The following is a 16,119-nucleotide window of genomic DNA, read 5'->3' as shown; positions in this document are numbered from 1 at the left end:
GAAACGCATCTGAGTTGGTTTCCACGAGTTGCAGCTGAACAACACTGAGAAAGCCTCTTATCAGGATTAGAATAAAAGCTGCAGCTATTAGTGCGCTGCTGCACCGACTGAGAATTGAAAAATAATTATTTCTACTTCAATATCTTTTCCTCTTTTTTTAGACAATTATGGGATCTGAAAAGACTGAGTGCAGCTTATATAAAAAAGATCACATTTCCTGTTCCTGTTCTTTTTTTTTTTTTTTTACCAATTCTTCAACACTAATGTTCCTAAATCCACGTGTTTTATTTGGTGTATGGTAAAAGACTAGATCAGATGTAAGAGTAAAAACGTCAACATATAAATGTTAACCTTTATTGTTATAACCAATTTTAATAAATTCATATTTTATTGCAGTAGTAAAAGCTCACAACCAAAAATATCTGAAAGATCTATCTTTATAGTCTATTATATTTGTTGACTATACAAATTAGTTCTATTTTTACAAGCTCACCAGTGTTAACTTCTATAACCCCACAGACAGTCCTTTATCTGCTCTCTATATTTCTGTTTTGAATTGCAGAAAAAGCCCAGTGATCACTCATTTCTAGTTTTCTGGAAAAGGCCGATTTGTATTTAACATTTCCTGGTATTTTAAAAGGTTTGATCACAGATCCTCCACCATACTTCACAGTGGACATGATATGCTTCATGATTAGATTAACCTTGTAAAAGGTTGAGCTTATTCTCAACGTCCCAATAAAGTTAAGCACACTTTGAGTATTTATTTTTTTCTTAAGCAGCCTCGAACCTTGCCCAAGAGGGCAAGTATCCTGAGATCTTTAGATGTGTCTCTGCTTCAACATGTGCAAGGCAAATAACGAGGTCATTAGCAAGATGGCATCCTGAGGATATAATTCAGCCATTTGATTTGGGCGTGTTGAACCAGGGACACGTCTAAAAACTGCAGAACACTACCTCGAGCTCACCATCTAATGATTGCTATGGAGACTTGTTGACCCAAAAATGGTCCTCTTTGCTGAGCTTTGGAGATTTTAAATGTTTTACCTTCCTCACTGTCTTCTGCACTGTGCTTGGGTCTTCATCCAGACTTATTTGTCATAGTTCCCATTGTACAAATAGACAAATAGACAACATTTATCTGAATAACATGTTCTCTTATGTTTCCTAGTCTGAAGATTGACTAAACAAAATTGGTATCTATCTATCTGTCTGTCTGTCTGTCTGTCTGTCTGTCTGTTTGTCTGTCTGTCTGTCTATCTATCTATCTATCTATCTATCTATCTATCTATCTATCTATCTATCTATCTATCTCGTTCATCAGTAGTTATTTTCTTATGTCTTTTTGCAGTAATCCTGGTTGATTATCTATTTCCGAAGTTAAAACGCACATATAAAACATCCATATCGACTACATAACATGTAGATAATCAACCCGGATATATATTGATACGTTATAATATTGATGTATATAGATACATCACCGGGAATGTAGTCAGTTTTGAACTGTTTGGTTGTCCCCACCCCCTCACTTCCCTCCTGTTAATCCTGTAGCATCAGCAGCAGACACCGAGGCTAACAAAGCGCTACTTTGACTTCAGTTCAACAATCTTCTAACCAATCACTACGTAAGTTCATCATTCCTACAAACAAAATATACCTTCTTTTTTTTCACTGGGTTTATTATTTACAGTTTAATGTAGTTGGTTTATTTTTTAAAGTAGATTTTCTACCGACTCTTTGCCAGTGTTAGCCACCTAGCTAATGGAACGATAAAACTCGTCTTGACTTCCGTTCTGCCAAGCTAATTCTTGTTAGCCAGCTAGCCGTGCCGGTATACGACTTTAGAGCAAATTGTGTTTAATTTGGCTCATAGGACGATCCTACTAATAGAGTGTTGTTTCAGAATTGTTTTTATAAACCATAAAGTCCATGTGAATTGTAAAGATAATATAAAACTTTGCTTCTAGGCTACATCCTGTCATAGCTAGTTAGCCTCCGCAGCTAACATTAAGTCTTTTGTAAACAGAAAATTATTTTAGCCTGGTCTTATCCAGGTCATAAAGCTCTGCAACGATTCGCGAAAAGGTGTGTCAGTAATTTACAACAAAGTAGGTCAGAAGGAATATTTAACCGAGCCTGATGCCGGGGTGGCCAACACAATCGCAGCGGAAATGTATAATCGGAAAAGAAGAGATCTCTAATTTGGCTAAAAAGTAATAAATCCGACATCAATCAGATAGATGTAGACAGTCGCTTTTATGCCTATCATTCTTATTTGCTGTATTTGATGCAGAGTATTTTCAGCCATAATGATGCAGTGACAGAAAGTCAGGATGTTCGCCCCGGGTGTTGGTTTTAGTCGGGGCTTGGGTTGTGTCAACACAGCTGAACCTGCGATGTGCTCATAGTTTATCACGGGCGCAGCGGGGCTAGAAAGTTGCATAATAAAAATGACCCACCCTGTTAAAGACCTCTGGTACTGTGACTGACATCCGTTGTTTTTTTTTTTATGCCCTCTTTTCTCTAGCGATGGCAGCAATTAGGAAAAAGCTGGTTATAGTGGGAGATGGAGCCTGTGGGAAGACCTGCCTGCTCATTGTGTTCAGCAAGGACCAGTTTCCTGAAGTCTACGTGCCCACAGTGTTTGAGAACTACGTCGCTGACATTGAAGTTGACGGGAAACAGGTAGGGATTGTTTTCCTCTTCCACGTTTCAGTCAAACAGCATTTTATTAGGTTTCAGCAGGTGATGTCTGCTCAGATCTCTTCTACTTCTCCCATTCACAAATAATAGAAATGTCATTATACCCCGCGAAATAGTAAAAAATAAAAGAAAGAAAGAAAAGCTATTCCTTAAAACTGGCCAAAGTTACAGAGCTCTCTCTTTCTACATAGATGAAAGTCTACAAATATGGTAAAATGTTATTTTAGGTATTTATAAATAAAACCTTCTTGTAAGGAAAAACAGCATATCTCATTGTTTTGTTTTGTTTTTCACACTTAAAAGTTTAGAGTGCACCATATCATAAGATGTTCACTTTTTCAAATAGGTGTCATCCAATTTAATTTTTGAGAGGAAATGTTAAATGAATTTACTATCACTTTAAATGAGTCTTAAGCATCCTTCCTGTCATAATCAAATGTTTGTTATTAATATCAGGACAGAAGTGAAGTCACACTGTGTGTTAGACAGCTCTAACGTTAAACAGGAATCTACTATTACTACAAAGCAATAACAAAACACGTAGAGTTGCCATTTCTAAGCTGACTTTAGCATCCTAGCATGTCTTTAGCACGGTTATTATGGATAGCATTTCAAATAGCATCCTGTTTATATTCCCTTTACAGTTAGTAGATACTTACTTTAACTGTGATATTCACAAAAGACAATTCCTACTCCTGCGTGTTCCCCTCTGACAGAATTGGACTCTTGAAAAGGATAAAACAGAGTAACTTGACTGTAATACTTCCAGCTGACGCCTAACTTCCTGTCATTTGCCTGAAGCAAAATTCGACTTTAGTCCTTATTCTCTTTTTTTTAACACCTCACTGATACCTAGGGCTGTTGCATCATCTTTCAGCAGCTGTTTTAACTTCAACGGTGAAGATTGTCAGTGACCTGGTAGTGCTTAAGTACATGTATGATGCATCCACTGCCTGAAAAAAGATGGGAATTTTTAGTTTTGCCCAGTAGATTATCGATTAGGACCAGTTGAACATAAAATCATCTGGTGTTGGTGCATCTGGGGGGGCGACTGTGGCTGTGTGGGTAGAGTAGTCGGCTTGTAGTCAGAAGGCTGAAGGTTCGATTCCAGCTTCCTCCTGCCATACGATAGGCCCTGGGCCCCCAGTTGTGTATAAACGTGTGTTTTTTGAGTGCAAATGGGTGAACAAGTGGTTTGAGTGGTCAAAATGAAAAGCGCTTCCTTTACCACATCTCTCAATATAAGCTTAAGTTAAACATATTCAGTTTAACCACATGTGGGCCTGATGTAATTTAGAAACTGTATGACCCTGGGGCTCTTTGCTAACAGAAGTTTGCTTTTAATTAATATTTATATTTGTTTTTCTACACTGTCAATCAAGAGCTAGAAATATTCAGAGACTGTTTGGAGTAAAGAAATGAGAGATGCATCATGCTCAGAGTAAAATAGTATACCTTTACGACCATTATGAGCTTGTAAACGCATGCATACCTTCAATGCTGGGGGTCGGCTGATAACGTTAAACTCCTTGCAGGTTGAATTAGCGCTCTGGGACACAGCAGGTCAAGAGGACTATGACCGACTCCGCCCACTCTCTTATCCAGACACTGATGTCATACTCATGTGCTTCTCCATTGACAGCCCAGACAGTCTTGGTGAGTTAAAATCAGGATTCTGTGGATGTTGTGGTTCATGTTTATGATCTAGTTTTACAGCAATTCGATTTGTATAATTGTTCTCAGTGCATAGGAAAATCTTTATTAATTGACATTTATTATTCTTCATCCAAAATTGTTATGGTTCAGTACAGATGTCTTGAAAGCTTTTTATGTGTATAAATAAAAATATTATGACCTTTACCAGCGTAAACAATTAGCAACATAAAGAGTATAAAGACAGCTATTAGATGCATTTATATTATTAATCTTTTCAGGAGTGAACAGAGAAATGACCAAAAGCAGAGTTTCATCACCAACTCTAAATTTCTCAGTTTGCATGTGAAACGTTAATGACAGTATAATCAGAAATAAACTCGACTAATATGGCCTGTCAAACAAAGCTTTGTCTAATAAATGTACATTAGCTCTGAATACACCTCAAATTGTGCAGAATTAGAACGTCCAACAGGAAAATGACCCAAACGGGCAGCAAAAGCCGTACAGAAAACGCCTCCGTGATTCTGCAACCTGTTGAACACATATTTTTAATAAATGACAGTGAGAATTTGAGTGTTCTTGCCCAGAAGAGGTTACACTTAAACAGCCTTAAACATGTGAATTAAGTACATTGTGCCCTCGTGAGTAAAACCTCAGAGTTGAAAGGGTTTTTGTTTCTTTTCAGTGCACTCTTTTTGTGTGATGATGCTTCTTGCTCCAGCTGTGTCTTTGATCTGACTGCTGGTGTCTGCTGTCCCTTTACTCAGAGAACATCCCTGAGAAGTGGACCCCCGAGGTGAAACACTTCTGCCCCAACGTTCCCATCATACTGGTGGGAAATAAAAAGGATTTGCGCAACGATGATCACACTCGGAGGGAGCTAGCTAAAATGAAGCAGGTAAACCAGAAAGATCTGTGCGGATGATTTACAGCTTTGGCCCGCTGATATCCATTTGTGCTGATTCCAATTTCTTTTGAGCTATAGTATAAAAATATGAGAACAGCACTGAAAGTATGACTGTCCTACTTTCCTGTGATAAACAATAGCTGCAAAATACTGAGTAGCTGTAAAAAAAAATCCACCCTCTGTTCATGTCGTCTGACAGGTTTTGGCATCTACTGCAGTCAGACTCCAACTGGTTGAATGTATTATTGGGATCCAAAGCATGAATTGATGAATCTTAGACTACAATAGCCAACATACAATAGCCATTCCAGAGGGGATGCAATACTGCACACACTGATAATTGCAGTAAGAAAGTATATTGTCTGGTCCTATGGATAGTGTTACAAAACGGTCTCCAAATGCCAAGAGAATGTCGATTCTTACCTTAAAAGGGATCGATTATGCTTCCTTTAAGAGGTTAGGATAAGTCTACGGGCTATGCAAAACATTTTCATTACATTTTTACACAAAATTATTCTTAGATAATGAGATTTTAATCTGCTCTGTTCCTCCTGTTTTGACCTGTTTTATGACGTTTTGTCACTTTAAATCATAGCAAGCTGCTGCTGGCCACTCCCCCCAACTCAAAGTTTACACTTGCATGTGAAAATGGCTGCAAACAGGTGGGCCATTATACAACCATAGATCTTTAAAAAGCAGAAATAGAGCCCCCTGCACAACCAACAAGAATGGTTTCAACAACAAAACACTTGCCTCTTCTAGCAGCCATTGTACAGCACATTCAGCTGTAAAACCAGCTGACCAAACATCCTGGAGCTCTGCTTGGTTTCCTAGGTGACAAGCTGGGCTCGGCTGGGGTTACTAGGCAACGACGCATTGTGTTTTAACAATCAGGAGGATTTTGAGACAGCTCTTTTTCCATACACCAAAAAACGTGAACTTATTGGCAGAACACAGCTGGCCAGGTGAGTTTTTTTTAAAGCACCGGGTTTTAGAAGCAGCTAAGACCCAAACAGAAGCATGAAAACATGTAAAATGTGAATTTTACATAATAGGTCTCCTTTAACGCTGAGATTTCAAAAAGCCTGCCAACATTCCCAAATCCAGGATGTTCCATGACAGACGGGAAGTGGAAGCTAATGAAGATAAAGCAGCAACTTTGTTGTTCAGACTTATTTGCTGAAACGGCTTTCTTTAGCATTTCATCACCTTAAACAGTCGAGACATTTTGACATGTTCTAGAAAAGACATTTAGCAGCTTCTTAGATCATTGTTTAACACTTTAAATTGCTGACTTTCAGTCTCCTTCAGTCACTAGCAGCATCCTTACTAAAGGGGTTTTTCTGTGCAGCCTGAGTGTTTAGCATGGTGTGTTTTTTTCAGTGGAATAAGATTGGATTCAAGTTTCTGACCAGCAGGTCACTGATCAGGGCTTATTAGACTGAATACCAGCTGGTTCAGTCATCAATCAATTTCTTGGTGCATGTTCATATTTTACATCCTTTTTCCCCCCACCTCGCATCAGCTGTTGGTTTTCCTAAAAGCCGCTCTGTTCTCCCCTTCCTGCAGGAACCCGTGAAACCAGAAGATGGCCGGGATATGGCCAACAGGATCGGTGCCTTCGGATACATGGAGTGCTCTGCAAAAACAAAGGATGGCGTGAGGGAAGTGTTCGAGATGGCCACCAGGGCTGCACTACAGGCCAGGCGGGGAAAGAAGAGCAATAAATGCGTCCTACTGTAAACTGGGGCATGAGGACTGCTTCCTGCAGGGGGTAGAAGGAGGAGAATTAGGTCAACCCCACCCCCAGATAAACACACACAAAGACTGCTCTCCCCTGTTTTTACTAAAGGTGTAACGCTTCTACTGTTTTGTCTTAAGCAAAAGTAGTCAGGTCATCAGTATTCAACTTTAAGGTTATGGAAAATACTTTTTTGTACTGTTAACATGAGTAAAATTTGCCATAATGAAAGCTCCTTAAACATGTTGTATGTAATTGTAAAGGTCACCCCGGGGTGCTGTTGTGTCATACTTGCCAACTACAGTTAAGTGCTTAAGCCCTGCCTGCTGATCTGAGGAATGTGTCCACAGCCAACTAGGGTGAAGAACCTGCACACTGTGACCTGAAGTCCTTTAACTATTCCAACAAACCGAGGCACGCAGCCAGTCTAAACCCGGCGGCGCGCCTCCTAATATTAAAATCAATCCTCTGTGCATTGTGATCCAATGCACACTATTATACTGGAAACTGGTTTTTTGCTAAAATCACAAGTGTTTTGTGTAATAAATTACTTTGTAAGAATCTTGATAATTTGCTTGACTTGACTGAGACACACTGAGGACCAGAACTTAAATGTAACGCCGGCTTCAGGTGGATTTTTTTGTTTTCTTGGGTTAAAACTTTCACTGTTGGCCAGTTTGGGGTGTTTTTTTTTTCCGTTTCAATGTTTGTCAGGGTTTCTGGTTCAGCCATAGTGCAAGAGGTGCACATAGGAGATACGCTGGGCATTAGAGATTTATACAAGCCACTCTTTTAGCTTTTTGTCTCGTCTGTGGAGCCTGACTAGGGACTCATTTTTGTGGAAGCAACTTTTGATAAGCCCTGGAACTACTTGGTAGGATATAAATTATATGTATCAATCAGGATGTCAACAGTTTGAAATAAACTTGTCAGTGCTCCCTGGTGGACAAAATTAGCGCCTGCTTTTTGTTTTTGTTTGTTTTATCCTGCTTGCAGCCGGTATTGGTACATTCCAGTGATAACGGACCCGAATAATCTGTTCAGGCTTTTATCAAACATCCAAAAGGATTTATTCAACATGCATTTACAAGTGACCTGTATTGTGCCCATTGTTTACTTCAAGTTGGTTCCCCCCTCCACCATTATATTTTTGCAGTTTATAAATTGGGTACACAGTCAACAAGCACACAAAGTAACACTTCACATTTTGCTACATAGATGCAAATGGAGAAGCTTCTTACTTTTGAAGACTAATTTCTTCCCTGATTATCAGACTTGCACCAGAGAAACCCAAAAAAATAGAAAAATGGAAAATTGTACCATCTACGTTTTATGATTCAAGAAAAATTCTGCATCTTTAAAAGACACCCAATTATAAGACCAACTTCCATAAACACAGACATGAACTAATCTAATCCCATCCCTGAAAACAATTCAATTTATAAATGTGGCATACGAGTGTAAACATTTAGTTTGTCTATCCCCCATGTTTTCATAGATATTCTGCATGTGATCCAGTTGAAAAGCAACACAAAGTAAATCCTCTTAACAAGCCGTAACATTATCGGTATGTCTGGAGGAAACTTTAATGTTTTTCATACTCCTCCAAGTCTGGATGAGTAAAGAATATTTAATACTTCCGGCTTTTCCTATGCATGTCTTATGCATCCATTCAGCCATTCTTACAGTTTAGGTTCTTTGCAACTGTCAGATATTTATAGAAATATCAGCAGAAATTTCAAATTAAGCTTTAGTAGTTATACTGCTGGGGAAAAAAACAAAATGGACTGAAATGAGACAATTTTAGTCTGAGTTTAGTATTAAATTTGGCCATAAAATAATGGATATGAAGCCCATTCTAGTTAAAGTCTGTTGTATGCGTCCATGAATGAGTGAAATACAAAGCCACATCAACCACCAAGTGAAATAATTAAACACCAGCCTGCTGAGTTGTGTTGACACTCAAAGCAGGGCCCGTCTTATTTGGCAGAGTGATGTGCTTCACGGCGCAGATTAATGATCAGTGAAGGCAACAAACTCCTCCGTCTGTTTCTGTGAGACTCATTTTGAAGTTGTAGCTGTGGCAAAATGAAAAAACTCATTGAGTTTTCTGCTGCACAGCTGCAGTCAAGCTGAACCCAAGTCGAATCGTCACTGCGATAGTCATTCGTTCTTCTTCTGGGGAAGGCCTGAACGAGCCAGAAACACTGGAAGCAGAGCGAGGGCTCCCAGACCGGCCGCCACCAACGGCCTGTAGAAAAGCCAACCGACTCCGATGACGAGGAGCGAGAGCGAGCAGGAGAGGCACAGGGCGAAGATCTTCAGGCCGAAAGACACCAGATCTCTGAGGAGAGGAACCCAATCCACTGCAAGTGAAACGGAGCGACAAAAACATACATGGGATGAGCTCCTGTTTGATACACTCAGGCTACGTTCACACAGCAGACAAACCGAAAATACGCCGCTTCTGCCCAATTCTCATCTTTTCACCCCGAAGGTCTGATCTATGCGACTTCCATATGTGGTTGTAATTTGGATACGTATTCTATTGTTTTCAAAGCATTTGCAGTCTGAATGATCATGTCGGCAGTTTATCAGGCTTTATGTCATTGATGTGAGACACGATTCATCATTTTTCACCAGAAGAAGTCAGATGCGGTAAGTCAGGACGTAAACAAATGCAGAAAGTTGTGATTACGCAAGTCGCTTTGCAGGACGTAAACCTTCAACACAGAAATCTCACTATGGTCAGGATAATTTATGGAGTGTTGTAAACAGAAAAAAAGGAGTACATTTTCACAAAAAAACTCTGAAAATTTGGGATTAATCTCAAACATTTTCAAGAACAAACAAAATAAATTTCAGAGTTTGGAAAGTTGAAAATTTGGTACGAAAAAAAAATGACAAATTTTTAGATTAATCTCAGAAATTTTCAAGAAAAAACAGGAAATTTCATGAAATTTCAAAAGTTGAAAATTTTCCACTTTTGGAAATTTTCAGATTTTCAAAAGTCAAAAATTTTCAACTTTTGAAATTTCCTCCTTATCTAAAAAAAATTCAGAAATTATAAGATTTTTGGCAAAAATTCACTCCTCTTCTCCCCACCCTCCCCCATCAGCAACGGTGGTAATACGCCGTCGTAGGTTTAATAATAATACTAATATGAACAACCACTCAAAAGAAAGAAAAAATAATCATAGCAAATAAAAAATGTGAATTGAACATCAAGGCCTGCAGTGTCGGCGTTGATTTACCCAGAGTGTAGAGGATGCGTGTGGTCAGCTGAATACTAACGAACATGAGGAACCAGCCTGCAGCCCTCAGGCCCCACGTCTTCATTGTGTTGTACTGATGCTCCTTGGCAAACACTTCCTGCACATTAAAACAGCTGCATTAGCTGGGAAACATACAACATTAGAAAAAAAAAGGAGGGAAATATTAAGATTTTAAACCAAAAGAAACAAACGTAAATCCACACAGACCTCTGCAGTGAGCTCCTCCAGGTAGATGATTTCCAGAAAATCTCCAGACTTTGTCTTAAAGGGCAGCAATTTCTCTCCTCTCTGCATGGCTACGATGCTCACCTGGAAAACATTTAAATGCTGTCAATACTCACCATCCAAACAAGCCCAAACACAATCACATTCATGGCTTCTTATCGGATTTGTTGTTTCAACTAAACATTTTCTCTACGCCGACTTCCTGCAGGGACTCAAAACATGAGTCACTGTGGTGACAAAATCTTAAATTAATGCAATATATATAAAAAATACAGGGATATTAATTTGTTTCTGCAACTAATAAATAGGAACTTTCCATATAATTTAATAAAAACACATTTCTAACATCCATCACATGTTTTGGCACTGCAGGCAAAGATGTGTGAAAACAGCTTTAAAATAAAACAATCTACTATTGCAGAAACATAATCTTAAATTCATTTTTAATTCAAACTTCAGTTGAAGTATATTTAGTCAGAGAGGAAAAAAGAAAAGAAAATATGGATTTTTATCATATTTTCTGACTGTAAAAATAGGAAAACTGTGAAGGATGAAAATGCTTGAGTTTCTTATTTTTTATGTAGAATTGTTATATATTTATATGTAATATGGATGGATGAGGACTTTTATTTTTGGTAGATAAACTCCATTCATAAACCAACAGTTTAAAGTCTCACCTGATCCCAGAAGTATTTCTCTATGAAATATTTCAACATTAGGAAATAATATGTAGACACAGATGCTTGTTTTATTGTGTTTTTTTATTATTTAATCAGCCATATGTGGTAGTAAAAAAAATAATTAATCTCTTTTACACTTACTGATATATTAATATTATTATTATTGGACCACCTACAGTTAGCGGCGGGCCGAGGGGACTGTTCTCACCACTCAGTCCAGCAAAGGAGAACCTCACTCGGACGTCCCCGACCTGATCAAATAAAAATAAACTAATAAAACACATGTCTGACCAAAATCAATAAGTGGAACCTGAATACTGTGAGAAGCTGTGGAGGCTGACCTGTGGCCGGAGCGGGAACTGAGTGTGATAGAAGTAATCATCATGGACGGAGAGGAAAGGATCCACATCGAAGGCTGAGAGATCCTTCAGTCTGAGAGTCTGGAAGTCATTGATCCGCTCCACCAGGCCTGACGAGGAACCATCAAAATCAAAACTAACATCAATTTAATTGAGGAGAGCATCATGAGCAGCATTTTCACTAAACATTAGATTTCACAATTTTAAATTATGAAAATAAATTTGTTTAGTGGAAACCCGCCAATTTCGGAAAACAACTCGTTTTGTGATAAAGTTTTTGTGCTTTGATGAAGTGGCTTTTCGACCGTATCCACGTGATCAACAGCTGGACGTTACTACTGGTGAAAACCTCAAAGAAGAAGACAGCAGGAAGCAGCAGGAAGCAGCAGGAAGATGATGTTTTCTGTTTTTTGTGCAATGTGCAGCTGGCTCCACCAGAGCTCTCACAACATCACACAGTTCATAAAACGTTTGAGCGTTGAATCCAAAGCTCTTCAATAAAATCACTGACTACAATTTTCCCAAAACGTTGCATAAGTTGCTGCTCCCAAGTATGAGGGGTTTGTCACTCCAACAGCTGAATAAGTCTCTCCTCTGATGACTGACAGATGATGATGGCTGAATTATCACTATATCTCATCTAACTGTTTACATTTGTCACTGCCATGATGTTAAATGACTAATCATGTAAACAAGCTGATTCACCTGTGATTTTAATTTCTTGTTTAATGGAAAAACAGCAATTGCAAAATTGTATTTTTTTCAGCATTAGCAAAATACAAAGATTTGTGTAAACAAAGCTTCTGACAAGATTTTCAGAAGGTCAAATACCTTTGGACAGAATCAAAGGTCCCACTCGGACTTCCTGAGCCACCACCGTCACACTCTCCACCGGCATGGCGCTGTGAACCAGCAGCCGAGTTAAAACCGTGCAGCGCATCAGCGAATCATCTTCCAAACATTTTCAGTACCTCGGGTTCTGGTGGCCGATTTCCTTATCGAAGTTACGACTGTTGACCACCTCTGACTTCCACTCCGTGTCTAAAGAAATAAACCACGGTTTGTCACCACAAGCTGGTTGAGTTGATGGAAACACAACAACAGGTGCTAAAATGATACAACCAAACTCACTGTAGGTGTAGGTCGTCTCAGTCTTGGTTTCTCCATTCTCTTGGTAATCCCTGAAATGATTTCAGGGTCAAGGTTTAGGTGCTTTCTAAAACTTTTTCTCAGTCTGAGCTGCAGGGAGCAGACATACCTGCTCTCACTATGCTCCACCCACTGGTACATCTCCACCTGCCGCCGCAGCTTCACGGCCTGGACCACCACCCTGTAGCTGGGGTCATGGAGGGGCTGGGCAGGAATAAATCAGATTCAGCCCATCAAAATCACAGGGCAGGCAGAAAAGCTAGGAACACATTAGACTAAATAAGGAATCTACACAAAAAGAAAGTCCATTTACATTAAAAATACATTTCTGTGACGGATTTTGTATATTTTTCCCCTCAATGTTTTCATATAGTCTTTGATTACTGCACATCTATTTGTGGAATTCTACGCAGCTTCACAGGCAAAATTAGTCGCTTTCCTTAAGTGAATTAGAGGCAAGAATGCTAATACCAGTAAACTTTGAACAACTGACTATTTTTTCTCCCTTTCTTCTTCTACCACTCTCCAATTTGCATTATTTCATGTTTTCTCTCAATTATTTCACTCTTCATAGAAGCTACACCTGGTCTGGCATTTTGTTTTGTCTGCAGTGCCTCCCCGGATTACGGCATCAGCTGAGATAATGCTGCCATGAACTCATAGTCCTCCCTCTTCTGCTACAAACCTTTTACTTTCATGGAGATAATTAAAAATAACCCTACATCAGTTCTTCTGTTTCTTCTTGTGCATTTGGTCGTGGCAGATGGTCGCCCAGCGTCCAAACCTCCATTTTCATTTGCAATTTGTTGCATACCAATTACCACAGATTTCTGTTTTAACCATTTTCTCTGGTCCAGCTATGAGTTTGGATCACAATAACCAAAAGGAAGCTTCTGAAGTGTGCAGATTTTAAACGACGACAGCCTACCGTCAGGGTTTGCAGCTGTGCAGATAGATGAACTAAGCGGTTGTTGTTCTGCAGGTCGAGGATTGGATAAGAGTCCAGCGACTTCACCTGAGAGAGACCTTCATCCAGAGAACGGGCCGTTTGCAAAGCTCGACCCTAAGGAGAGAAACAAGAGAAACCTCTTCTTTATTCTGTCCTCAAAGCAACCGTTTTCTCGCTCAGAGACCGTTTCTCACCTCATTAGTGAAGAGAACGTAGATGGAGAGGAAAAACAGACCAACGCCGACGACTGTTCCTCCTGCCGTTTCACTCAGACGCTCCAGAAATCCAGGATTTGATTTAACAGTTACACGTCTGTGTTGGTCAGGCGCTGGTCCTGAAAACTAAAATAAAGTATAAAAAGACACAGCTGAACGTTTAATAAAACTATAGGACATAAACATATAAAGTAAAAACTGAATTTGGCAGTAGTAAATATTTATGAAGCACAGAATTAATTGTGAAAATGATTTAAGAATGTCATTTTTTTTTTAGTATTTCTGTTACTTGATTACTTCATAGCACCACCAACTCTATTATGGGCAATTATAAACTACCACGTCAACCAATCGGAGTTTAGAGTCTATATAGTCAAGTTTATTTGTATAACACATTTTAACAAGGCATAGTGCTTTACAGTCATCAATTATGAAACTAAGCAATAAGCATAACTTTTTTTATCAAATGTCATTAAAATAATCAACAAAAGACATCAAATATGTTGATCAATGTTTCACTTACTACTAATCAAAGGTAACTAAACAGGTGGGTTTTAAGCCTTAATTCAACGGATTACCTCCGTGTTTCAGTTTTCTGCAAAACTTGTTACAAATTTGAGAAGCTGAATGCTTCTTTGCACCACGAAATGTTTTATATGTTAAAGCATCAATATAATTAGACACAGCTGCTACGCTTTTATCTAATGTAACAGTTTTAATAATCGCACATTATTTAAATATTAGTATGTGCATATTTTAAAACAAATGCACCAAATTTAGTTGACGGGATTCGCAAATTCACTCCAATTAAGTGGGTCACTTACAACTTTGATATAATAGCAGACAATTTGGAGTTGAAAGAAGAAACAAACGAAAGTATTCGACTGTGTCTAAATTTGGTGTTTGGGCGTCAATAGCTGACACACCTTCATTACTTCCTACATGTAACGTCTCAGTTTTTTCATAACATTTACCTTAATATTCTACCACAGTTCTACCATGTTACTAGCACACACAGAGTTAGAGCGTGAGATCAACGCTAAAAGATAACTTCGAGTTAAATGCTTAAGGGACAGGAAGCATAACTGCTAAAACTGTATAAAGTAGTCTTTACCATGTCACAAAAGCAACAATAAAAAATACTCTCTATGAAGCGAAACTAAAGTCGTGTAAATTATATCACTCACTGTCTGCTCTGAAGACATTTATTTGATTTTGTTCAACTCTGCAGGCAGGAATCACAAAGATGTTAGCAAACGCGTTCAGGCAAACGAACAGCTCGCCTGCCAGGGTTCGCTTAGATATTGGCACGGAATGTCCCGCCTTTAGCCCAGGAAAGGCGGAGTCATATAGAAATGTTTAATCTCAGCTTCCGCCCAGGCGTGCGGGCCTTTTGGTAAAACCGCGAGCGTAACTGCACAGATGGCGCGACGTCGAGAATCATGGGTAATGTAGTCTTCGTTTCACGTTCAGAAAAAAACTGTCAACTAGCCAGTTTACAGTTAATTATAAAGATAAGCAGAACAATTTAAATTAAAAAGATGGTAGGATACAAATTAGTATTCTACCTCCAACAAACATGACTTTCTACTTTTACAATTTAAGACTGAAGACTAAATATACACCTACCACCTTGCAGAAACAACACACTTTTTCTTGCCATCATCAAACTTCTGGCATAAATGCATATTTGACCAATCTTCTTATAAAAACAAAAAAAACCTTTTTAATTCCCACCCCTGGTCCTAACTCACAGGACAGTCCTGACTCAGAGGCAGGCCTTGACTCGGAGGCAGGTTTTGACTCGGAGGCAGGTTCTGACTCAGAGGCAGGTCTTGACTTGGAGGCCAGTAATGACTCAGTGGACACATCTGATTCATAGCACGGTCCGGATTCGGAGGCATGTTGCTGGCTCGTAGGACGGTCCTGAATCATAGGCAGGTCCTGAGTCGTAGGAAGGTTCTGACTCGTAGGAAGGTCCTGACACAGAGGCCAGTCCTGACTCGGAGGCCGGTCCTGACTTGGAGGCAGGTCCCGACTAGGAGGAAGGTTCTGACTCGGAGGCCGGTCCTGACACAGAGGCCAGTCCTGACTCTGAGGCCGGTCCTGACTCGGAAGCAGGTCCTGACTCAGAGGTTTGTCCTGACTGGAGGGCAGGTCCTGACTCGAAGGAAGGTCCAGACTCAGAGGCCAGTCGTGACTCGGAGGCAGGTCCTGACTCAGAGGCCAGTCGTGACTCGGAGACAGGTTCTAACTC

At 39.5% G+C, this 16,119-nt stretch overlaps 2 protein-coding genes across 3 annotated transcripts; one reads left to right on the top strand and one right to left on the bottom strand.

The window, feature by feature from the left end:
* Positions 1–1,519: 1,519 nt before the first annotated feature.
* On the top strand, positions 1,520–7,965 carry LOC103465141 (transforming protein RhoA). Its single transcript, XM_008409744.1, has 5 exons — positions 1,520–1,628; positions 2,531–2,688; positions 4,242–4,362; positions 5,130–5,260; positions 6,839–7,965. The coding sequence occupies exons 2-5, from the start codon at positions 2,533–2,535 to the stop codon at positions 7,010–7,012; spliced, it is 582 nt and encodes a 193-aa protein (XP_008407966.1). The 5' UTR covers positions 1,520–1,628; positions 2,531–2,532; the 3' UTR covers positions 7,013–7,965.
* A 79-nt stretch (positions 7,966–8,044) lies between these two features.
* tmem43 (transmembrane protein 43) lies at positions 8,045–15,781 on the bottom strand. 2 transcript variants are annotated; one of them, XM_008409745.2, is made up of 12 exons: positions 15,617–15,781; positions 13,842–13,988; positions 13,627–13,761; positions 12,808–12,902; positions 12,681–12,730; positions 12,521–12,590; positions 12,381–12,451; positions 11,532–11,659; positions 11,367–11,441; positions 10,493–10,594; positions 10,265–10,382; positions 8,045–9,376 (listed from the first exon to the last, which is right to left on the bottom strand). In XM_008409745.2, the coding sequence occupies exons 1-12, from the start codon at positions 15,764–15,766 to the stop codon at positions 9,174–9,176; spliced, it is 1,344 nt and encodes a 447-aa protein (XP_008407967.1). In that variant the 5' UTR covers positions 15,767–15,781; the 3' UTR covers positions 8,045–9,173. The 2 variants fall into 2 exon arrangements, with proteins under 2 accessions (XP_008407967.1, XP_008407969.1); XM_008409747.2 differs by lacking the exon at positions 15,617–15,781 and adding an exon at positions 15,050–15,165.
* Positions 15,782–16,119: the final 338 nt, after the last annotated feature.

This window comes from Poecilia reticulata, linkage group LG5 (genome assembly GCF_000633615.1).
Source record: "Poecilia reticulata strain Guanapo linkage group LG5, Guppy_female_1.0+MT, whole genome shotgun sequence".
In the NCBI taxonomy this organism is placed as follows: Eukaryota; Metazoa; Chordata; class Actinopteri; order Cyprinodontiformes; family Poeciliidae; genus Poecilia; species Poecilia reticulata.
The sequence above is the reverse complement of the archived record's forward strand: the minus strand, read 5'-3'. Positions and strand labels throughout refer to the sequence as shown.

Coding starts and splice junctions, on each gene's coding strand:
- LOC103465141 (XM_008409744.1), top strand. CDS start 2,533: ATGGCAGCAATTAGGAAAAAGCTGGTTATAGTGGGAGATGGAGCCTGT. Junction 2,689..4,241: donor TTGAAGTTGACGGGAAACAG/GTAGGGATTGTT, acceptor AACTCCTTGCAG/GTTGAATTAGCGCTCTGGGA. Junction 4,363..5,129: donor TGACAGCCCAGACAGTCTTG/GTGAGTTAAAAT, acceptor CCCTTTACTCAG/AGAACATCCCTGAGAAGTGG.
- tmem43 (XM_008409745.2), bottom strand. CDS start 15,766: ATGCCTCCGAATCCGGACCGTGCTATGAATCAGATGTGTCCACTGAGT. Junction 13,989..15,616: donor CTCTGAGTCAGGACTGTCCT/GTGAGTTAGGAC, acceptor ACTTTATTTTAG/TTTTCAGGACCAGCGCCTGA. Junction 12,452..12,520: donor ATCGGCCACCAGAACCCGAG/GTACTGAAAATG, acceptor GCTGGTTCACAG/CGCCATGCCGGTGGAGAGTG.